Source organism: Mya arenaria, chromosome 2 (genome assembly GCF_026914265.1).
Source record: "Mya arenaria isolate MELC-2E11 chromosome 2, ASM2691426v1".
In the NCBI taxonomy this organism is placed as follows: Eukaryota; Metazoa; Mollusca; class Bivalvia; order Myida; family Myidae; genus Mya; species Mya arenaria.
In genome coordinates this window covers 43,882,305-43,908,337 of record NC_069123.1, presented here as the reverse complement: position 1 = coordinate 43,908,337, position 26,033 = coordinate 43,882,305, and the positions used below count along the sequence as shown (strand labels likewise).

Here is a 26,033-nt window from a genome sequence, read left to right as displayed (position 1 = left end):
CTTTGATGTTCATGATTTCGAAAAACTTTGTAAACACAATACAGCAAAAGGCTGAAGCATGATTGGTTGAATGACATTATCACATAATGCTTTCAAGGTATTAAATAAATGTTAAAAATCCAATGCAGTATGTATGACTGTTCCTGTGGCTGAGTGGTTATGCTATCAATTTTCTATTTTTTTCTTGATGTATCCGTGTGCTCCCCATTAAAACAAGAATATTTTTTTATCCTTTGTATCTTTGCAATTTCAGTATCAAAGAGTAATATAATTATATAACAAGTGTTTTCAGATTCATTTTCGGAAAAACTAGTTTTTTGGTCAAAAACATTAGTGAGTCCCTTTAACTCCCATATCTATATATGGGCATATAACCATTATATAACTAGTTAAATTGCTATGCTATTTACTTACAACGCACACTAGTTATTGAACGTTGCCTTTGGCAACATGGTACCTACAATTCTCATGATTATAACTATACGTTCCCCCAGAAGCACTCATGTATAATTTCAATACCTCGAGTTGTGGGTGACGTACCTTTATTACTTATTCAACTTTGGGAGCGACTCATTCGGGTAGGCCAATAACCAAGATAAGAGTGTATGAAATACTTGACTCTGATTGGCTTGTTTGACTAACTATAAGTAAGCATTTATTACGTAAAGTTCTGATATGCCTCTCATTGTCAATTTGCCATTTAAAACATAAAGAGGTCATCTTATCAAGCATCGTATTGTAAAATTGGTGTTTTATAATCGACACTTCAGTGTTGTAAGAATAAATATTTCCAGAGTAATAATTGCATGTGTTGATCATTATTATTGTTGTTATTATCATCATTAGGGCATAACAGCAGTGAAATGATATCATATTTTTCTATTCCAGCTGATCATGTTTATATTCGTTAGACATAAAAGGGCGATCATTTGACATGAAAAACCTGGGAAATACATGCGCCAAGAAAACTGGTCCTGTTTATGTAATTATGTATGCTATACCAAGCAGTCTAGTTTGTGTATGTTCTTTTTGACTTTATGGATTTTGTCGACAGGCTACCCCATAAAATATACGCTAATCTCTATGTAACATACGTTTCTCTGTCTGATTTATTCATATTCATGTAGTCTTAATCTTTCAGCTTGTGTAAACATAAGATTTGTCATGAAAAGTTTTTGCAGAATTTATAACCAGAAAACTGTAAACATTAGTAATTTACATAGAACAGAGGTCTCTTTTGAACTTTTCCGCTCATTCAAGATTTTACGGTTGTAACTGATTGTTAAACAAATATGACGATATAAAGCGACAGAACACAAAAGCGGGTAAATGATTACACTCCTAACGTGCCCTCAGGCGTTTCAAATGCATCTAAATGGCAATCCGTTCGTAACTTTTGCCTTTTTATGTCTCAATGTGTAAATTATGGGTAAGTAAACAGATTAGTTGAATAGGTAATTCCGTGTTTACAATATTTACCAGATTACAGTTGTGAATGGGGTAGGAAGGTAATGGAGCGCTTGGTGAAATATGTTTGTCCTGTCCACCTTTAACGGCTCTTGACCAAATCAATATAATCCGTCACCAACTGCAGATATTCAAGCAGAAACAATATTTGTTTAAGAATTTAAGACGATGAAGTCATAATGACATTATAATAGTGGTTTATTATGACCAGTTCATTTTCTTGAGTATTAACTTCAATGAAAATATTGACTTGCGTCTGTAAGTAAATGGACAGTCATGATTTGAAATAATTTTCTGTAAGAAGATCCAGTTTTCTGTGACCAGATGTGTAAATTAAAAATTAACTTTGAAAGTAAGTTGAAAATTTGAATAATAGACATTATTTGCAGAGGAAGAACTTCTCATAAGCTGACAAACCTTTCTCTACATCTAAGTTGGAGAAAAAAAATGTTCTGCAGGAATCAGTTTTTCCAGGCAAAATTTGCTTCTGGTGGTTATATTTTAGCTCAGCAAATTCATATTATCAAGCAAAGAACATGAAAAAATGTCCAAGAGTATGATATATGGGACTGGTTAGGCCCAAGGCAGTGATCTGTGTAATGGTGAGTCCAGTGGTCAGTTACATCTGAGTAACAAGAGGTGTAACAAGAGACTATTCCAGGCATTTGCAGTAACAAACACTAATGTAACATGTTTGTCCACCTAATTATAGGTAATCACCTCTGACATTGACCAGGGAGGCATCTGGCGATCGCTGACCACATGTGCTGGACATCGAATACATGTATACATTGTTATGTATACATGTTCATGTTTTTACGTTATATATTAATAAAAATGGGTTATTAATCTCAATGAGACGTAACATACATACTATTATAATCTGAAACGTAAATGAACATGTTGTTGCCTATAGGATATTTAAACCTTTTTTAATAGCCTACAATAATATAGTGAAAGCCTTTCAGGATATAGTAATAGAAGTGATTTTTTTTTACAAAAATGGTTCAAAATCTAAGTTGTTTTTTTTCTTTCAGGATCCTTCTTATATTAAATTAGCTTTCAATGATCAAAACTGATTCCAAATTCAGATAATGTTTTTTTCAAGTGTTATAAGCCTAAGTTATGTGTTTCGATGAAGGCGTTTATATGCGATTTTCCACTCGTTGAAATATTGAGTGTTCACTTATCAGCTTGCTGTAGATTTCATTCTTTGGTTTTACTTCTTGTAACCATTCTTCCAATAAAAAATAAGTATTATAACCTTAAAATTTCAACGTGCCTTTGATCTCGGAAATCCATCGAAATTTTATGTCAAATGTTAAGTCAAGTTACCTGTGGATTGGATTTTAATGCAAAAGGGAGATGTATAGTCACATAAAAATGCATTCGTTTAGAGATTATCTTGAAAGCCCACCTGCTGAAAGGTTAGAGATTATTAACAATGTAGGTGAACTAGTTATCTTTAGTGGGATCTGGTAGACCTTTTGCTTGAACATTCTAGTTGAACCAGTCTATGTCAAAATCTAATGAAATCAGACGAAAACTCAAAAAGCGTGTGCAAGATAGTTAAGACTGATACCAAAACTTCATGTTTTTGCAAGGTGGAGAATTGTTTGGGTTTAATTTTATCAGAATTCACTAAATTTCCATTTTCATGAAGCTAATGAGGTAGAATTGGCATTCAGGAAAAATCCCATGTGATTCATTTTGATCTAATCAGCTGCACATACGTTTGCATTTTCTGTAACACATGATGCGTTTAGCATTTTCTCTTGTTATCATTCTGGAATCACTTTTATTCTTAGGCAACAGCTATTTTCGTTTTTTGTCTTTTTTCGATGTTTCGCATTTTGTTGGAATCTGTGAAGTATCTGAATAGTAGTCAGTAACTATGGGCTTTTAACATGCCATAAAGTTGAATCTGTCAGCAAAGTATGAACATATGTCTGATTTAATTGTTAAGATGTTGTTCAGTAAAAAGTTAAGCATAAGCTTAGCTGCTTCTGTAGCAATTCCTCTTCCTAGATTTTGGACTGAATTTTTTTTCTTTTATATCTAGATAAATTCTCTGATGTTTTAAATAAGCATCTATGTGGGGGATCGGTTCAAATCTTGAAATCAGATTCAGAATGTTTATGCATATTGTGACACGAAATTTAACAAATTGTCTTGATTGTTTGTGATAAGGGCGCCGTTATCCAAGGTATTGCAAAAAAGCATCACAAATCATGAACATTTGAAGATTTGTTTGCGAATTATTGCTTCCCATGTTGATTGACTCTTAACCCAAGGTAATAATGATTGAGCGTTTTTTGGTGAACTTGAATTTTAAGGAGTTTATTACTATTTCAATTAGAAGTATAAAACACTTTTTATTATTTTTTCTTAAGTGTTTAAACAACAATTTAATGCCCTAAAATTTCTTCTTTCCTGTTCCTTGTTGAACTTAATATCGTGCTCAGCATATCGGACCGACTCACTCTTGACTTGTCAAAGACAATAAAATTGACAAAGGTGAGTCTGTTGATGCCTTCATTGATACAGAAGATGACACCAAACCTGACAGAGGCAACATGGCTACTGTTTAAGATCTCATTGACCATCACTAATCAGACTGGACATTAAAAGTGTCTGATGGTCACTCTAGATGGGCTTAGGCTGCAGTGGTCAGAAAATCAGCTGAGAAATCAGGAACTGACCACTTGAACTGGTTGTTGTTCGGACAGAGGTGACCAACAGAGATCACCATGTCATGAGCTGTACATGAAGTATCAAGAAAATTATCTTTGATCTGTCATTGCTAATTTGTGAGAGAAATTGGCAAATTTGGTTTCGCAAGTGTCTGTTGACTGACAGACAAGGGAATGGGATTAAGATATTCCATAATAACATAGATAACAGCCAGAAAGGGAAGATGTTAAGTGTTAATACAAATATTGGGAGGGTGGCTATTGAAATTTGCTTGGTAATGGTTCATCATAGGGCTTTCATGGTAGAGGATAAGTGAGGAAAGAGGTTTGGTGATGACTCAAATATTTTCTCTGGTAACTAATAACCAATATCATTCAGGATACACAAATATGAAAATGTAAGAGCTTGTTATATTGTGACCAGGTGTATTACAGAGAGGGAAAATGTGTTGTCAATTTCTTCCTTCCATCTGATAAGCCCTGTACATCAAACGTTTGTGAGAATGGTAGCAATGTCTTATCAACAAGGTTATGCAAAAGTTGTCTTTGGTAATCAGGTATTGTAAAGGTAATTAGTAAGACGGGGAATGTCTCTGATGTGGCTCAAATTGTGTAAGAGATCCCACAAGTACAAATAAAAAATGCAACAGTTGTGTATCCAACATCTAATGAATCATTTCTTGACGAATCAGGGACAATAGTTGAGTTATTGGGTGGAAATATAGGTAAAACTTTTTCAAAGAATTCTGAATTTCCAGCTTTTAGATTATTGGAATCTGTTTGATTGAGAGACCTTGACTTAAAGGTGGTCTGTAGTGTGTATTCCTGATAATTTTGTCAAGTTTGAAAATTATTGGAATTTAAACAATTTTACCTATGTTAACTTTTAAACTACATTTTCTATAGTTTAAAACCTTCAAACCTGTCATGGAATAATTGTATTATTGCATTATTCACAATGAGTTACAAAATTATAGGGTAGAGGTTTATAAATATACTTATTATTGACATTCTTTTTCAATGTTCAAAGTGTTATTAATAATGATTTGATCAGAGGAACCACTTTCTATCAGTAATGGTTCATGAGTCTCCAGCCATGTTGGGCTTATCAGTAAATCTGAATGTAACATGGATTTAGAGATAAATAGAAAGATCATAGAAGCCATATCATATTGCACAGTGGTTCAAGGGGAAAATGTGAGAACAAATTCTGGTCCCAATATTTCCAATCAAATTAGATTGGTATCTTAGTGCTGACCAAACAAAACCATCAAGATGGACATTTTCCTGAAATTATTCCGTGAGGATAAACCCTCTTTGATATTGTTTCCAATTAAGTCCTTTCTTTGATATATTGCTGTCTAGTAAATAGATTTTCAAGGGTATTAGATGTATTTTCTATTCTTGCTGATAAATGATACTGATAGTTTTAATGATTGGGTTTGTTTGACATTTTGGCACAGAGAAATGGCCTTCAAGATCAGTTGAAATTTATGTCCTACATGCTTTTGCATGGGGTCTTTTGTGTGCTTGGTTGAAAATGGGGTTTCTGCTGATCATTTTTGAAAGGCAAGCTGGGTGTGGGTGGGGTTATTTTAATGCTATTAATTTGAGTGATGGGGGCAGTTGATTTATGGTCCTGATAAAACCTTGAATTTCTGAAGAAAGAATTGCTGGACTATACGAAAATGTTTAACATGGCCATGCAATCTTTCAGTATTAAAATCATCTTAGTTTTTATATTTTATTTCAATAAAATTTAAGATGGAGAGATAACAAATCTTCAACCCTGATTTTGAGAAACTGCTGTAAAAAGTCCTTAATATTTGTCTTTTCAGGCTTTAAATATTTATGGACATCACTTCAAAGGCAATTTCTAGAACCAAAAACCCTATAACATACAAATATTTCAAGCTCATCTTGAGGGGTCAGTGTGGCCAATCCCAGGGGTCACGGTTTTGGGCCCATTATTCCAGTTTTATGGCCCTACCCTTCAACACTAGCATTGATTTATAACCTTGGACAAACAAGATTGTATGGGCCTTCCAAGTTCTCTATGTTTCATGGCTGTGAATAGTTGAAAACAACAACAACATTAACAACATTAAGAAATTAGTAAGATATTGTCACTGATGGCTATGCAGTTTATTTCAAGAGCTTCAATATGTTCAGTTAAATAATAAGAAGGCTAACATTCCCTCACGCAAGCAAACTAAACGGTTATTGTTTTGTATCCCTGTAATATTTAGTACTTTATACTGCAAGTGGAGAACCAAAAGGCAAACGTTAGCTATATCGTCAAGGCTGATTTAGCTTTTTCACAATCAATGCGATGCTGCGCGAGTGTGCAATGTTCTTCAAAGTCATACAGTCATGTAAAAAATTTAAGTGATTAGAAACAAACATTGGAAATTGTGTGACCGAGTATATTTATGAATGAAAGGCCTCTTTATTGCCATCTGTTCAGCCAGAAGTTAACTCCATTATGAGTTTTTTTATAGATTAATTAAAGCATTTGACAACATTTGGTCACCTTTAATGATTTCCTTGTTAGCATTCAATACGAAATATGGATAATACATTGGGAGAAATGAATGACACAACTTATCCCTTGGATAGGAAAATGTATCAGATTTGTGGCAACAGCTGGTAGACAGATCCTTTCAGAAGATTGAAAATATATATCCTCTGGTACAAACCTTGCACAACTGTTTGAGCAAGTCTACACAATTGCAATTTTAAATATATACCCTTTGTTTTGTCTTATTGTTTTATAATATTATCTGCAAGCTATTTTCTTGATGAATGCACGCAGAAAATACAAGCAGTATTTTTTTTCTGTAAGAAAATTTACTGATTATATAAACAGTGCAAATAATGTAATCGGAATGATTGGGAAGGATTTATTTCGTTGTAATATCACGTTAATCAGATTTATTTCTATTTATCTGGGTAAATGTTGTGATATTGGTAGTTTTTTAGGGAAAATGACGAATAATGAATACATTATTTTCTATTTTTACGCCATTAAGAAGATACAGGTACGAATTTGTATGTTAAACCAAGATTAACCTAGGGTGTTTTATGGACGTTTTCAGATACTTCCTGTCAGAGTAAAAAATTATTTATAATATGTGTGTGAAAATGATAAACATTGTATCAAAGTTAATGTTGATCCTGTAAGATAAATACCTGGAAATGTAGCTTAATTCTTACTTATGTGCCCTTGATTGGTTATAAAGATGTGACGAGTCACCCTATTTAAAACTATTTTTGACTCGCGATTATGCTGAAATGAGTTTTCTTACCAATGTTTTGTGTATTATTAAATGTCATAACAACTAAAAATGTTATATTTTAATAAGGCTTAATAAAATACATTTGGTTCGGGTTACCCGACCCTACCTATGAAATAGGCGTCGACCATACCATTTTTATAGCCATTTGGTAAAAAAAAATGAAAAATTAAAAAAAGAAAAAAAGAAATTTGGCCTTAAACTATGTTATGTAAGAACATTAACTACATTACGTTAGAACATAAACTACAGTACATTATGTGACAGCATAACATCATGTTTTGAGTAATTTAAATCGGAATCGGTTAATAATAATTTGTGATAAGAAATTATGCCTGGCTCGATACAACTTTAATTTAATGAAGGAGGTTCAAGAGGCTGCCAGATGTCATGAAAACTTACATGTATAATGAGTTACTCTCCACATTTGAATGGTCAGGAATTGGTATTAATATTCAGTAAAGTAAGAATATTGATCAGAGAACAAAACATTTCATTATCGTTGGAGCTGGATGGAACAGCAGTTAATCTCGAAGTGATAATATTCTGACCACTAATATGGATGGAAAAATATCCAAACTGTCCTATTATTTCTTTGCAATATCACAGAAATGAAATATTTCTTGTCCGTTTGTTCCTGATAACCGAGTATTTTGTCTGATGTTGACCATAATGTCCATCGATTATTCCTTCAATATTAAACTGTTGTCAGAGAAATGTCATAAAACTGTATTATTGTAACATGTGGTTAAGATTTGGATCAGTGCTGGGATATTGAAAGTTCTCTTCCATTTTTACGCACTAGTGTATTTTCGTCACGAAACTTGTGGCCCTTTTAATAGTCCCATGATTCATGCTACACGGAAGCAGGATATATTCGTGTCAAACTTGTGACCAAATGAAGAAACTGTCCAAAAAAACCAGAACTAATGTTTTCTGTAATTGGGAGTGATTGATGGAATTTTCAGCCCTGACTCTTTTTAAAGACATAAAATTTGATCTCTTTCTTCTGGTTTTGATGATTAATTGAAAATCCAATCAAAGGTTTTGTTGTGGTCAAAATCTGCACCTTTTTATTGAAGAAAATTACTGCTAGACATGTGATTTGATATATAATAGATTAATGTTAATAAATTTGCACAATGAAAATTAAACATAATGCTTACAAACCTGTGAAAATAAAAAGTATAGGGAGTGTTTGATATTTCACAGGTGCCGATTTTAAGTTTTTATGATAATGCTAAAATCTGGCTGATCTGCTTGTGGCAAAAATATTTTAGCCCTTCTATAGTAACTGACCATAACTAACCTATAAAAGAGTCATAAAAAATGTCCCATATGTCCATACAATAGAACGGTGGACTTTGAATTTAGACAGGAACATTTTATTACTGTATCTGCCGATTTCTTATCAAAGTTAATTAATGTAATAATGACATAAAAAAGACAGCGAGCCACCCAGGGGTATTAATGATGTATGACAAGGAACAACGCCCCCAGGGTGGGGACTGTCAACATGTACATACTTAGTAACTTATCTTCCCCTTGTTGTGACTGCTGAGCCGACTACAAGACTCTAGTCCCTTGTAAATGTCTATAGGGAACTTATTTTAAAAACTGGACTCCCTTAATTGACTTTTTTGCTCTTTCTAATGTCACAAGGTAATTCAGATCCTAAACTTAAAACAGTAGATTTCTATAGTGGTTGAGGGGTTGGGATGGGAATGTCATTTGACCTTGGGTCTTGAGGCATGGGCAAGGTCAGTTGACAGAAAATTAGATTCACTGCAACCCTTATTAATCACCTTGATCATCTTGGCTTCATAATTCTATGTGTTGACTTAAGAACAATGGCGTTGACAGTCATTAAAATTTAGATAACAATTATGAAACCATTGTAAAGTTTCTTTTGACAATTTATCTTTAACAATCTGTATTATTTAACAGATTTACTGGCTAATTTGATATGAAGGAAGATTTTAACTGTTTCAGATAGCCCTGTTGTATTAATGTTAGGAAATTATTATTACAATTATTTAATCTCTTATAATCTTGTATGCAAAGTTTACTTTTGATATTGTAATGGCTCTATGGTTTAATTGCATTTAGCTTCAAAGAAAGTCATTTAATGATTAAACATTCCATTTATGATATAGGTGATTATATTAATAATTTGCAATCAATTAAATATTGACCATTGTTTTTGCAATTTACCGGCCTGGATGAGAAGTAACAATTGAAAGACAATTATATTAGAGATTAGTCCCAAATTTGAAAGGTCTAATACCTAACATTAATGAAAATATTATCAAAGACGCTTATAATGGACCGAAAATAAACAAAAAATATAAATCATCTCCAAAGTATGCTTAAAAAAGGAGGGAACAGATTGTCATGACATGACAGTTTGGTACTTATAACACTATTAATAAATGCTATATACATGTAGGCATGTTTGTAAGTCCATTTGACATATCCTGTCCACCCAATATCCCTCGGAGCCTTGCACTCATGTTTGTGACACATTTTCTCAAATCTTCAATTGGTGTGCCAAATACAGTCAATTTCCTTTTGTTAACTTATTTCTCATGTTTCCATTATTTGGCACATTATGTCTTTGACAGCTTTTTAGAAGAACCTATATCTGTCATAGAAAATCTAGGTAATTGTGTAAATTTCATGAAAACTATAAGAATGTTTTCTTTTCTCTTGTATAAGAAGTGGAATCAATATGTGACTGTGTTGATTAGCTGTAAATTTGGTCAAAATTGTCTGAAAATTGTCTGATTTCTTATTCAAGAAGTGTGATAAATCTGTGACTTCATACATTTACAATTAATTTAATATCCCAGTTTATTGGTGGTGCGTGCATAGTTCAGGGTTTTGACTGCATAGTTCAGTGTTTGGGCGTGAATGGAAACACCATTATGAGAGCCCAGGGCATTGCCTGGTTGTAAAAAGTGGCGAAAATTACCCAAGATACACCTGCTTAATAACTGGGGGGGAAATTGAAGGCTACAGATGGTGAATTATCGGTGAAACTGGTGAAACTAACAAATGTGCCACGAAAATGTTTCATGGTTCAAAGGTTTTTACATCCATTTGTTAAAAGCCCTTCAGTTTAGCATTTTCGTGTGCTGTTAAATTTTACTTGTTTTCAATGCAGTGCTAATATTCAATAAATTAGTGATCTATTTTTGCAATTTTCACTGGATTGTTATTTTCTTTGTTTAATTTCTTGACCAAATTATTCCTGCGTGAATCAGGAAATGTCTATGTAACCATGTAAATATCTACAATTAAAGTCTGTGGCATTTCTCTGACATTTAGTCGCCCATATTTTTCTGCATTTATCAATATAAACTAAGATTCTAGATAGAAATGCCAGGAACTGTGGTCACATGTGACCCCTAATGAGTTCTGCTTCCCTTCATTGTTCGGTCCATGTAATGTGCGATGATTGACAGCCCAGTAGATCCTGCAGATATATGATTAATTGTTATGGATATGTGCATCACCATGCTAATCGATACCCCTGGGTTCCTGATCAAAGATACCCCACCCCATCATCCAGTGGTCATAATTATTGTTTTTCCAGAAAAGCAAGACCATTGGATTTTCTCCTTGGCTGATCCCCAGGTAGCCAGGTATAGCCAGTAGCCATGCAACAACATTTCATATCTCCAGCTGGGCTCGGTCAGAATTTGCAGAACCGTGTTGTATATACATTTCCTGTCTAAACAAACGGTCCTCAGTATTTGTGGAGAATTTACTTAGTGTGGTGGTGGTTTTATAGTAACTTATCAATTATCAAGGGGATTTGAGTTGATTCAGAAAATAATCTTGGAGTGGATATTATTTTTGTATAGAGTTTCTGGTATTTACATGTGGTTTATTAGTGAATTTCAATATTTTCTCAAGTCATGATCCTCAACTTTGTGGTTTTACAATATTTGTTTAATTTTAAAGATTGTTTCAATAATTGTAACAAAGGCCATCAAATAAGAAGTAATTTAAGAGGAATGTTAAAAAAGTAACAATTAAAGCATTAAGCATGCACACGCAAAATAGCCATAGGCATTTTTGAACTCCAATAGCGAAAGGTACACTGATATATCAGCCTGAGCAATAGCACATAGCACACACAGTGTAGTTTAACCATTGAAGGAAACAAGATCGTAGTGCATTGGCCCAAAGGCTCACTATTGTGGGAGTCAATTTTACTGTGATAGCTGTGGATCTGTGAGGAGAGAGAGATTTAAGCTAGACTCAGTTTAGTGTGGACAAGCATTGTGAATTGAGTATCTGTGTTTGATTGTTCTGGGGATTATTTCATAAAAATACATACAAACTGGCTAGTGGATATTTCGCTACAATGTCAATAGAGACAAGTGTGTGATGTTAGACTTGGAATTAATTTAATCACTTAGCGAATACTCGTGAAGTTTTTATTCAATGCTGATGTATTATAAAGTATGGTTAAAGGAATACACACATGAATGAAATGTAAATAAAATAGAACAATACTTTGAGCGGATAATACACATTGATGAAGTTTGCGAACATTTTGGTGCCTAAAAGGATAGTAAAGAAAGATCGTATAAAGATGTCCCAATGAAATAAAGGGATTTAGTTTTAAATAAGATTAAGTCCGGAGTTAAGTGGATTACCGAGTTGCATATCTCGACTCGGGATCTTTACTTATGTAGATGTCCCAAATGATAGCGTTGGTAGGATTTCACGTTTTAAAGTTCTGGATTTAGATAAAATGTAAGCAATCATCTTCAATCTGATTGTAATGACACAGATTTGTTCTAAAGTTTCTATTGTGATCGTCCAACAACATTAACTGTACTTGACTACTAAGTTTGACGGATGGATGTCATTTTGATAAAATATTCATTACGAGATTTTAAATGAAATCTGTGTTTCTCAAATGAACTTTGGATTTTGATACAAGATCGACTAACAGTGGAGAAATTGTTATATGATTTGATGTGTGCCATGTTTTTAGTTTTTAACAGTATAGCCCTGAAATAGCTAGTACTTGTTTCATGGAAAAAATTGTGGTTAAAAATCACGAGTCGAAAGTACAGTTATTAAGTGGAGTATTAATGGTTGACAGTGGGATTTGAATATGAGTGGAATACTATTTTCAGTCAGAAAATCATGTTTTAGTGTGAGAGTATTAAACAAGATGAGATTACAATTATTAATAATTACGTTGGCTGTGAGTACAGTGTCGGGATTAGCAGCAGTAATTCCTGATGAGGAAACAGAAGGTAATGGAAACAAATGAACAAAACTTTCATGAATTTTAATTTGGGTTCATGGGAAAAAAACTGTACATTCAATTTAATATTTCATTATGTCGTATTTGTTATTGGTTGCATTTATTTATGTTTTGAGTAAATAATCGCAATGTGTCATTGTTTAATAACAAAATACACAGACAAATATTTTATATACATTAAAGGAATATAAAATCAATTTTAGTCTGAAATGATTATATAAAAATGTGATTGAACCATTCCAGGGTTATGAATAAAACTTACTATTTTGATCACAAATTATTGTCAAATGTTATTTCCTTTTATAAAAGCGATTTCAGACTTTTATCACAGTTTAAATTTGTAAAATTGCCTTACGATAAAGCGCTTGGGCTAGGTCAAAGAAATGTGTTATGAAATTATCATTCTTATTCAATGATTTACATAAATTTTATGGAGGAATAAAATAATGTTTGGGAGGCGAAATCATAAATTACTGTAGGAAGTGACACTAACAAACAGAACGTGCTTGCATCATACAATTTTCTTGTTAAATCGGTAAAAGATTACCTTTAATGACCGAAATTGCTGGTGTTTTTGAGAATTTGTCTAGAAAATTGTACATATCTAATTTCTGCATTAGTCAAGTATCTGGATAATAGGTGCGTTTTGTCACTGAAAAAAGGCGTAAAGGCTGCGAACTGAAATGAGATATGGCAATAATTTTTCACCTTATCGTAAATAATCTCGTAACGCTATCGTGGCTTCCTGCGAAATTGTTGATAAAACTGTTCTCTTGCACATTTTCACTTTTACTTTTGAAAGATTGTTTCGGAATTGTCTCAATTTTTAGGTTAGATTTTCTTACACGTTTTGTTAGTGCATTAGAAAAATTGATAGCATAGTGTTTGCAAATCCGGAAAATGTTATCTCTCTCTAGAAAATGTTGGGAAATAATTATAGGGTAGTGGGAATCAATTATTAATCACTTTAGTCTGAAATTCTCACGAAATATGCAAATTACTCGAAAGTCAATAGTCTTCGAAGCAAAAACATCACTATGCAAATAATAAGAAAACATTAAACTTCTAGTTTGACCTCAAAATAATGTTCGTATTGTCTCAAGGCAATATATTAAATACTGATTCCTTTGAACATTAAATTTAATAAATATTGTATTCTTTTTCATATTAAAACAAGATATTTGGTTGAAAAACTCCTTGTGATTTTTTAATGGGCAGAAAATTAAACTGTTTTCTTTGAAAAACTGGTTTTTGTGAAGATTTTTTTTCTCAAGAAAATTGGAGGAAGACATGTCTTGCACAGTTTTCCAGGTCTACATGTCAAATTGATTGGCTAATTGACTTTTATTGAAAGTGCTTGAAATAAGCCATTTTATGACCCCCCATCTCTGGAAAACAGGCCCTGATGTAACTTTGCCATGAAAAAACACACACAGAAAACAAGAAAGTGTGAGAAAAAAATCCTCCAAACACACTCAAATTTTAGCATGTTTTCAGTTTTTTTCTTTAAATTGTTCAAGTATTTTCAGTAAAGATTGGGGGTGATTAAATATTTAAGGGCCATAATGCCCTAGCACCAATTAGGATAGGAGAATGTTGAATTTAGAAAAAACCCATCCCCCCTGCAGATGTGTCATCAATATAATTCAATTGCTTAATGGCCAGTAATAAATTGACAAATATATTTTAATTACAGTGCAATATCCGTTCATAAAAGGTGTTTCTACCCTTTGAAAGGATGCAAATTGCATGTGAAGACATCGGAAAAGTTCCTGGCTATTGGTTTTATCACTTGCAGAATGCAAGACTCTTGTATTGGTCAACAAGCCTTCAGGAGTTGTTCCCCTTTGCTTATTCTTCTTAAATACCCATAAATTTGAATATATGTGATTTTTAAAATTATCTTTCTATTTCTTTTGTTTTACTTAATGTGACTTTTTACTTTCAGGTGATTTTAATGGCTTTGATGGCGGCGCACTTCGGAGGGGACCAAAGTTTCTTATAGAACCTGATGAAAAATACTATGTAGTCAAAAATAAACCAGTAACCATAACATGTAAAGCATTAGGGGCAGTGCATATATCGTTTAAATGTGCCAACTCATGGATTAAGCAACACCACTACACTAATCTAATGTCCGTTGACCCTGTGACCCAAAAACAAATTATCGAAACGAGTATTACTGTGACTAAGGAAGACGTGGAGGACTATTTTGGATCGGACGGATATTGGTGTGAATGTTACGCCTCTGACCAACCAGCCGAGATTCCTGGAGGAAATATCGTGAAGAGCGATAAACGAGGGCTGGTAGAACTAGCTTGTAAGTATTACATATACAAATTCAGTGAAGATGTACAGTGAATCTCTGTTTCGGATAATTTAAATTTTATCGTATTAGTATACATGAGTATTATGCTTCTGGACCATGAAGGTGTCCTTGAAAAGACTCAACTCTTCCGAATAGCTGAGTTCAACAGTTAACGATTGCATCTCTTCCGAATAGCTGAGTTCAACAGTTAACGATTGCATCTCTTCCGAATAGCTGAGTTCAACAGTTAACGATTGCATCTCTTCCGAATAGCTGAGTTCAACAGTTAACGATTGTATCTCTTCCGAATAGCTGAGTTCAACAGTTAACGATTGCATCTCTTCCGAATAGCTGAGTTCAACAGTTAACGATTGTATCTCTTCCGAATAGCTGCAGAGTTCAACAGTTAACGATTGCATCTCTTCCGAATAGCTGAGTTCAACAGTTAACGATTGCATCTCTTCCGAATAGCTGAGTTCAACAGTTAACGATTGCATCTGGAAAGATATGTTTCACTAGTGATCAGTTTGCATTGGCTACAAATAGTCTTGAAATTCATCATTTTCACCGTCATTGTGGTTCAATTCATGTTATTACCTCGTGCCAAAATCAAATCTAATATTCTGATTGTTTTTCTTATCTTGCGCTTTGCATAGATATCTCTCCGCTAAATTGATTACAAAAAAGTTAAAAACTTACCTCCGGGCAAATGGGATTGTATTTTCAGACTATTATTGTCATTATCAGAGACAATTTCATTCAATCTATATATATAAGCTACCAATTGTTGATGGGAACTCAGCGTACAGGTCTCAGTGGATTTGAAATTCATCTAAAACCCACATTTGAGAAAATTAAAACCAGGCGATAGTGTATGATGGTGTACTCCTGGTATGTAAAATGGATATACTCTAAGTGTTTGACAATTTTATATTAGATTTAACAACATAAAAACACATAAACAGCAGACTAAAAAAACTTTTTGATTTAAAGCGTAACATTTCAAGATGTAAACTTTTCTGAAATTCAATTCCTTAGAAATGTTTGCTTATTTCTGATTGCCGAGTTTATATATGGCCCTGTCTGTCTTCTGCAATGTTAAATCCCTGGTTATGACAAGTGAATGATAATCCCCGTCTGTGGTTTGACTTGGTGGGGGAAATTACTTTTCCGAAAAATCATCTTTCTACAAGTAAATGATGACATACATAATCAAACTGTCTACTGTTATTGAAGACAATATAAAACATTGCGGAAGTCCACCTTTTTGGGAAATAAAAAGTTTTTAGTTTCATATAATGCCATCAAGATTCTTAACATATTCTATGTACCACCAACATATCAGAAACCTTTTATTTTTGTCTGCCATTAGAATAGTTCTGAATAGTTCTATTTTTTCCTGAAATGCCAAAACTTTGACACTGAATTTAACATTTTAATAAATAAAATCTATTCCATTTTGTTGTACTGTTGAAAGAAAGTGTCTGGTTTACCATTTTATAGAACAAGCATGCTAGGTTTTTTGCTTTCCTGTTTGGTTTGAAATATTTGATTTGAATGTCAGACAGTATTGTCTGCTTTCACTTTAGATCTTTAATTCTCATAGGATTTTATGGTTCGAATCTTCAGCCAAATTTTGTACAAAATAGCTGGTTTTTATTACCAAAATCAGATGGCAAATAGATTCTTATTGATTTTGAGAGTTGAAAATTGTAATAAAATGAAAGTAAAAGTGACAGAATCGTTTTCGTATTGATTCAAAATAAAAAAAAAGGAGTACATTGTCTTTTTATTTCATTGAAAGAGTAATGATGACACCTTAAAGATATGATTTTTAATGGGACCTTTTTTTCGAAGGGGGGGGGATAATTTGACTTAAAACTGATATTGATTACATTGCAGTAAAATCTTTTTAATGGTAAACATTTAAGATTGTCCTGATCCATAAAACTTGTCTGTATTGAAGGCCAAAAAAGAGTTCAAAACAATTTAAAATTTGGCACAAAATATTGACATCCTGTTTAGCGCAGGTGTTTTAAAGGTATAAAACAATTAATTTAAGTTTTGACAGAACTGTAAATACCAAGTATTGACTTAATGATCTTGTGATTTGCCCTCCTGATATTTATAAGTATTCTGTCTATAACATTAAATGACCTCCCTCCAACTTTTTTGCATTAAAATTAAATCTGTTATCAAACTTCAAATCAACAAACTTTAGTCAAAGTTTGTAAGTTTTGTCCTACACAATTATAAAAGCAAATGGATTTCAATGTAAAGTTTGTTAAATGTTTGACTAAAACTATGATTACTAAATACATAAACAGTTAATATTTTGAAGAAAAACAACACAAAAACAGATTTATGATTCATAAAGTTATCTTGCCAAAAATGCTTAAGGATGTTTTAAAAGGCTAAATCATTTAAAAATTCAATAATTGCTTGACAAAGTTAAATATTTACATAAATACTAATAATATGTCATTTCGAATTTTGCAAACATTTGCTCAAATTGTCAAAGTTCATGTACAAATTCATACATCTTGGTTGCCGATGACTTCTCAAGTCTACAGTACCCTGCCTTACTGTCAACACGCTGACATTTCTTAAAATGGTCAGTGATTTATTGACTACAAGGGTACATTACAAATTAGTTTAATACTGTTATTCTTGTGTTTCAAGCAATGACACTTGATGAATTAGTTAATTAAAACAATTTTCTGCATTGTTTGAAAGATTGTGTAAATAAACGATAAGCTTGTCAGGGCCACAATGCAGCTATTCTTGCTACGTTGCCTTCTGTTAGGCGATGTTTAATGTTATGCAATGGTTGATGATTTATTAAACTCTCTCTGACTTCCAAATGCAAAATCTGTTAATTATAATGAAGTATTATAATACCTGTTTTTGTGCATAATGCAGCGTCAAGATAGGTAGAAGCCTACAAGTGCTGCATGGTAAAATAGTTGATGGGCTTGCTCAAATGATAGAATATAGTAAGGCTTGGTGACGTTTTTTAATGCAAGCACTAGTTAAAGAATTTGGGCATGTTCAGCCAATTATATAAAAACCTAAGGAAGAATTTTACAGCTGCATGTACAATGTATTTTTTTTGCATAGAATTTTGCAGACCTTATTGTTGGGGTTTTGTGTGTGCTTTTTATTTGTGCTTTCAATTCTGAAAGTGTATCATAATTATGATTTATGAATTTTCAGACCTGAAACGTCAGTTTGACTGGCAGCCTCACAAGACGAGGGTCGAACTCAACAAGCAGACAGTGCTGCGATGTCTGCCACCGGAGGGAAAACCACTTCCTGAGGTAGGATAGTTTCTCCACTTTTGTCAAGGAAGATGAAAGTGAAAACGCCCTCACTTCTGCAACAACGACCAAACAATTATAAGTCTTATTTAAAATGTCTGAACTAGAAATTGTTTGTAGTTTATTGCTGAAACTTAGCTGAACAATTTACTTGCAAAAAAGTAAGAGAAAATAAAGGTATACATTTGTATAAAGATAAAGGTGTTTATGAGACAGCCTGTCTTAATCATTTACAGTAGAACTTTTCTAGACAGTCCTTGATTGGATTACAGTTTGTTACTGACAACAGAATAATGGCGTTGGCAGGGTGATGAAAGCGTTTGGTCTGCTTCTGACCATTTGCATGCAATAAATGAATATATAAGAGAGAATTTTACAAAAGCTAGGATGATTATTCATAAAAGTAAATGTATTTCCCATACATATACATACAATTTACATAGCACTTCTAAATTCCTGGGATGCTCGTTAATTCGAAGGATTCTTATAGAATCTTACAGGATATATGATGCAGATCCAAAAAAATATCCCAGCGCACAAAAAAAGTCCTTGCAGCAGGCTTACTAGAAGTAGTTTGTTCTTGTGACGAAGGTTTTTGCGTAAATTTTGAGTGCAATTACATCAATACCGCCAATAAAACACCCATTACCTGTGTTCGTTATTACCATCTAAAAACAGCGAATATCTAAGTAAGAAATTATCAATTACGTAAATACTTATGTTTCTCAAGTGTTCATGTTTTATGTCACTATTCCCTATGCAGCTCATGAGAGGGCATACCAGCAGCATGGTTTGAGAATAGTCCACATCTTGCTGCAGTTTAAAACCCACATAGCCTGTTTAAGAACTAGGAAATGTATATTAGAGTTGCTCATTTTATGTTTGAATTATCTGTTAGGTTAAGAAAATTATTGATTGAAAAAAGTAATTAAAATTAAAACACTGTTAACTAATATGCCCCTATTTCAGTTTGCCGTTACATATTGTATGTAAATTATTTCCCTTGAAGCAAAAACCTTAAACTTAACGACAAATGATTTTTTCTTAGAGGGTGAGCAAATTATCTCCCTTGAAACAATTTTCACTCTAAATCCTGTGAGCAAATAACCTCCCTTTAAAAATATCAATAACCTCCCTTAACACAATGCTATTGCATTATTTCATGCAGTGTTATCTATGAAACTCAATCAGGACTCCAAGGGTGCTTCATCTGGGAAAAAAATGCATGAAATGAATGATTCATTTTCCGATACATTTGTTTGAAAGCCATGGGAAATTTGTTTTTCCTCAATGGTTGATAATGAAAGGTGGATGTGCATTTGTAAATTGAGTTTGTGTAATTTTTTAAACCACTTCAATTAAAATCCAATTTAAGGTGATGTAGATTGCGTTTCCTATTGCAATTTGCCAGCAAAAATACTAATTCTGTGTTTATAATGATGTTTTAAATCTGATAAACCTCAATGATTATTGAATTTCATATAATTTGTCATTTTCAAACGAATTGAAAATGATGCATGCGTGTGAATTAAAATATGATTTGTACTGATAAACTGGTAAGTCTGTTGAAACGATTATTAAACCCGTTTATCATTTTCTTCGAGACTCCATGGGATTTCATAATTGTTGAGTTTAAAGCGGTGTAATTATTCTTTTAAACAGTGAAATAAGTAGTTATTGATGTTGACAAAAATATTAAATTTTAACCATATTGGATTTCTAATATATTCCTTGTGATCTTGTTACCGTGTCTGCGAATTATAGGAGTTTACCGATTATGAGACGAAATTAAGTTTTTGTAATGTTTTACAGCCCGTAATTTCAAAGATTATCCCCACAAAGATGATTATCTTATTGTTTAGTCAAATAGGGATGAAAAAATGGGTGACAAAATTGCTGTTGGTCCGGGAACACGTTGTAAACGTGTCTGATTGAAGTCTGATGTTTAGCTGAAATAATTGATGAAGTTCTTCATTCATAACTTTGGCAAGTTTTGAACATGAAATTTATGTCCTTTCCAATGTCATAATGAAATAGATATTTTGCAAACTAGAGCGTTTTGAATATAGTTTTGGGAATTGAGTCATTTTCAGTATAATTCAACCAAGGGTTTGGTACCTTTAAAAAGACAGTATATACCAGTGTTTGTTTTATTATTTAGTGTAACATTTGAATGACATATTTTCAGTGCTCTCAACGTTCCTCTAATTACTATTTTGTTGAAATATCACAAGCCATTCCGCTTTGTTACGCAGACAAGCTATTCTTAATTTGACATTAAGAATCCATTAATAAACTTAATGTAAACTTTCATGCGTTTGTTAACTATATGACTTTTTATGTACCGAAAATGGTACATATGCAATAATTTATGAATGTTATATCAAGAATAATTTAGTTTGAAAAACACTGTCACCCCTATTTGTCAAAACACGTTTTTACGATGCATTGACTCTGCAGCTGTGAACGATATCGCATACCCCATGGTGCAATAGAAATGTTACATTTATCCGATTAGAGCGATAAATGGTCTCTTGTTACCTCTGTAATGATTTTGAAATATATATAAATTCTGATATACATCATTTTTATGTTGAATCCGCAGTTTTAAATGCTTTCTACACCCCAGGTACGGTTAACATACAGTATTTCAGGGATAAAAGTTAATCAAATATTAATGTTTCCAACTTTTTAAGGTTAGTTTATGGGGGAAGAAAGTACTGACTTTTTCTATGTCCTAGATTTATAATAAAAAACAAAATATCCACCAGCATATTCAATGTCATGTAAATTATGTTTTAATCGTTATCATTTTAGATTACTTTTTCCATCGCCATGAGTATATTTTCGATGTTGGGTGGTCTTGTCCACAAAAAATACTTAAAACCTTACTAAAAAAATCACAAAGAAACGCAGTCTCATGTGTTGTTGATTTTCTTAGATGTATTTTTTTCTTGTCCTGTTCTGCATTTACACAAATATTTTTTGTATAAAAGCTCTCAAAAAACATCTCCAAAAAATAACCTTTCCTTCAAAAATCTGTCATAGGCTAATGGACAAACCTTTTTTGTAAGGTGAAGGATCAGATTTTGGCAAATGTTTCTTTTTTTGCAATTTGTTTTGTTACTGCTGTTGTCAAACAAAATAAGGACAAAGCTGTTGTCTAGACATCAATCCATTATGGGTCACCTCTGCTCTACCTTTCTTTCAAAGTTTTGCGACTTCAAATTGCCTCTCATTAGTTCCTTGTTGTTTTTTGTCATCAGCAGATATTTTTGATTATGAAGGTTAATGGATACAAAACACTAAAGAAATATTTTACTATACAATATAAGATATTTTTCAATAATGGGGTAGGGTGATATAGGTTTACGCTTGTAGATGCAATTTTTTTTAAATGCATTATTATGTTAAACATATTTGTCTTAATTATCAAAACAAAAGGTTTTTGGATTTGTGAACAGTTAAAAAAAGTTTAGCCTTTATAAATGGGGTATTTAATTAAAAGCAACATTTTCCACAAATCCACAACAAGTTAAAAAAGCGCCAAAATATCACTAATATTGCAATGCTGTGTCAAAAATATGTTTTTGCATCCATCAAGTGTAATCTAGATGAATGGTCTATCAAACTCATTGTTAGTTATTTAGCATCATTGGGGCCATTATAAATGCCATTATCTTGCTTGAAATTGCAGATATCCTGCATTAATTTCTAGATATTCTTTTGAAAACTGCCCATATTGAAATCTCTCTGAAGAATTCTACTTGAAGCTGATCGATGATTATGAATATACTTCTTGAATTTTCAGGTGTTTTGGCTGAAGGATGGCCAGCAGATTGACGTTCAGAATAACCACAACTTCATCATCGCAAGCGAGGGTAACTTGATCGTCACTCAGGCGCGTCTGACCGACTCTGGCAACTACACGTGCGGGGCTCAAAATATCGTCGCTCGCAGGCTTAGCAACTCGGTCCCGTTTGTTGTTTATGGTATGTAACTGTCAAAGCTCAAAGATGTGTACAAAGGATTATTATTATTTTTATTATTATTACTATTATTATTGTGAGTTTAAAGAAAACATCTCCTGAAACTGCAAATTTTGTGCCATAAAAATTACATGGGTTTAAATGTAGATTGTTATTAGAAAACAATTTTTATGAGACCAACGTAACCGTACTGTTAACTTAGTTTTAAATTGAATGTATAGATGTCGCATTGTTTTGATGTATAATTTATGAGGAAAAATTCATCTAAAAATTTGTTATTTCAGCATAAAAATGAACTATTACCATTTTTTGTTGATATATTTATGTATTATGTATTTCTGAGAGAGCATAAACATCATTTATTGGCATTCAGTCCCATACTTAAAATGTAAATTGGAAAACTTCACCATTAATATTTATATAAAAAAATGAACATTAATCATTCTTTACAAGGAAATAAATCTGGGTCATTGATACACTAAATATTTGCTTTTCTTTAAGTCAAGATGTCTGTCATAAGGCTGAATAAATCACCTTATTTAAGTACATACTTAACTGTACCCTACATTTATCTTTAAATCGGGTCATATTTCATAGATGGATATGAAATTTATATGATTAGTTATAAGTTTTCCGGAAAAACTTAAATCTTCCTAGTGTGCGGTACATGTTACAAAACTGTTATTGTCTTCCTTTTGAGGACAGGTTAACTTGAAGGATTTTGCATCAAATCAGCAGAGAATTATCTCAGGGAGGTTAGATTTTGCAGGAAAATGTTCCCTGAATCTCTGAGAAACCAGAGTTATGAATAGATAATGTCAAAGCCCAAACCTCCTGGAATGTTGTGAATATATAAACAAATGTCTTTTGTCAGTTTGTAGATTCTGCGATGGCGCAAAGAGATGTATGTTTTCATCAAATGTTGGAGAAAACTGAGCTCTTTGGGTGCATTGTTCGTTGCGAGACTTCTCACTGCGCTGATATAAAATTAATTTAGACTGATGAAAATTCTTCTTGTAATTCCAAGGCAAATGAAAATTTAATGCCATCACGCGGCGCGATCTTAAAGATAAATTGGGAAATGCAAGATTTGTACACGCAGTAATTACAATTATGCAAAAAGGCTTGGATTTTTTTGGTAAAAATATGTGTATATACTTACATTAGTCTAGGTATTTAGTGCAGTATTTCAATAAATAATTTCCTTGAAAAGCTTCGCTAATGAATTTGCTAATGAGAAGCGTTTTATGATTAATAAACAGCTGAATTCAATTTGCTTTCTTTTCATAAGCCAATTATTATTTTCTTACAGAAACAGTTTGAAGTGAATCTATTAATGAAATGATTGATATACTGTAATTACATGAATATTTTCTTGCTTAATGTTAAGTACGTTATTAAACATTAGCCGTTAAACAAGTATTACGTGTGTGACTCAATTCAGTATAGTTATTCGTGTAATATACTTGCTACATACTGTTTTGCTTAAATTTTGAAATCACAAAAAAACAATGTGTTTTATTTCTCAGTTTTATATAAACAATTACAAATGGTAATTGTTTATATAGAGTATTTTTGTTAATACTTTAAATTGAATATGAGAAATTTTCTCGAAAAAATCTTTATCTGCTCTCTGTAATAAGAGTCGACCGATAATGTTGTCACATTTCAAGGAAATGTCTTGCGTTTTCCCTTGTTTGGAATATTAAACACCACTGGACTTGACACCTTTTTCATCGATTGTTTGCCGTGAATCATAGGAGAAAATTGTATTATCCATAAATTTCACATTACTGTTTTTATTGAAAACATAATTAAATCAAGCTCCGTAACATAAAAGGTAGCCATGATGACTAGGGTAAATTTGAATATTTCTTGCTAGGGATTACAATAAATGTTGTTAGCTTTGAAGAGCCTATCAGGGCATCAGTTTCCTGGCGCCATTCAATGATGTTTACATGCATTATAGAAATGCTTATAATTATACCTGTCTTCTGAAATTGTTAAAGTTAATCTTTATTATATGATTTTTACTTTAATCTGCATCATGTTTAAAAAAAAAACTGCCATGAACTGTTGTTTTTTCTTGAAGATCATGAAACGTGTTATTAAGATTGAATCCTGGTCGGGGCGTTTCTGAATATATTAAAGTTCTGTTGGTGAGGCAGCTGCTACTGCTAAAGATGATATTGTTGATTATTATATATTTTTTTACTTTTTCTTTAGAACATCAGTACAATTATTATAAGTACTGATTATCAAGTAAAAAGATAACATTCTTCAATATTCACAACCTAAAATAATTTCTCAACAACAAAAGTACTCTTCACTTTCAGTAAATGGAGGTTGGTCAACATGGAGCCAGTGGACGGACTGTTCGGCATCATGTGGGCGTGGTTTGCAGCGACGTCAACGCTCCTGTACAAACCCCGCACCACAGGGGGATGGAGATAGCTGCCCTGGGGAGGCTGTGCAGAAAGACTCATGCACGTCAATTTGTCCAGGTATGTGGTGCCCGGTAACACAGCTTTCATACTGTTGGCTCCTCAAATCTCCAGAAAGTAAATGTTTAGTTTATATTTATAATGTGTACGTTTTGGAGACAGCTATTAACTGGGTTGAATCACTCTGAAGTCTGTTTAATACTGGTGTCCATTTTGAAATGCCTTTTTGAGGAACATGGAACCCCTGGTGTTGCTCGAACACAAGACCAGTTGAACGGAAGGCAGACATGTAAGCCACTCCACTGCTTTGGCCTACGGGATTAACGCTCATAATTAACAATGCGCCATTTGTCAAGGGCACAAAGTTTTCAACTCTTCATATATTTCTTGTTCTTTCTTCAGTTTAAAATGAGACAATTATGTTCACTGTAAGCAGGTAAATAAAAGGACAGCGTCAGCTAAAATAAAATGTCAATTGTCATCGGTACAACATTTAATTGCACTTGAACATTTTAACAATGTGCTCTGTGATTATAGATGAACAGTTTTTGCTGTAGTCGCAAATAAATTGCATGTTTTCATCTTGTTCAAATTACTTCTACATCATACATTTTCTCAGGGTTTCAGGTAGTGAGGAACACAGAGAGTATCAAAAATGATGTAATTTTCTTCAAAGCATTTCCACTTAAGACTGTCTGGGCAGACTTAGATTAAACTAAATTGACCAAATCTACTCCTGAGTACATGTTTCGAAAATTAAGAACACAGCTTTGTTTCAGAAATGCATCAAATTTCACGATATGGTTTTTAAATAGGCAATGGAAGTTTTGTTCATGAGGGTTTAATTTGCCAGTTTCATAAAAATAGAGTGTTCGTGCATACTTCAGATATCTGTCTGTCGTCATGTGGGATCCATTGTTTTAATTTTGCTGCACCTGGGTAATAGTGTAATCTAGCCTTTATTCTTTTCAAGTAGCATGTGATCAATTACATTATTTTTTTGCTAAAGCTATTTGATGCGACCACTTTTACTGTTGCAGTCTGCATGCAGTAAATTAAATTCCGTTTGTAAAGAAATACTTAAATTAACAATTGCCGTGTAAAATTGGTAATTGTATAGCCCTATATTGCTGTAGGTACTTGTTTGAAGTAACGTTTTGAGTGGCACAGATGTTTATTTTTGAGAAGAGGGACTGAAACTTAAAGCTTCGGTGCATTAAAAC

The 26,033-nt window shown here is 32.8% G+C and overlaps 1 protein-coding gene across 1 annotated transcript in view; it reads left to right on the top strand.

Moving 5' to 3' along the window:
• Window positions 1-26,033, top strand: part of LOC128205241 (netrin receptor UNC5B-like) — a 113,154-nt gene that overhangs the window by 69,185 nt on the left and 17,936 nt on the right. The window contains 4 exon segments of the mRNA XM_052906753.1: window positions 14,698-15,069; window positions 18,274-18,377; window positions 22,189-22,369; window positions 24,703-24,870. Of these exon segments, the coding sequence (XP_052762713.1) occupies window positions 14,698-15,069; window positions 18,274-18,377; window positions 22,189-22,369; window positions 24,703-24,870 (825 nt within the window).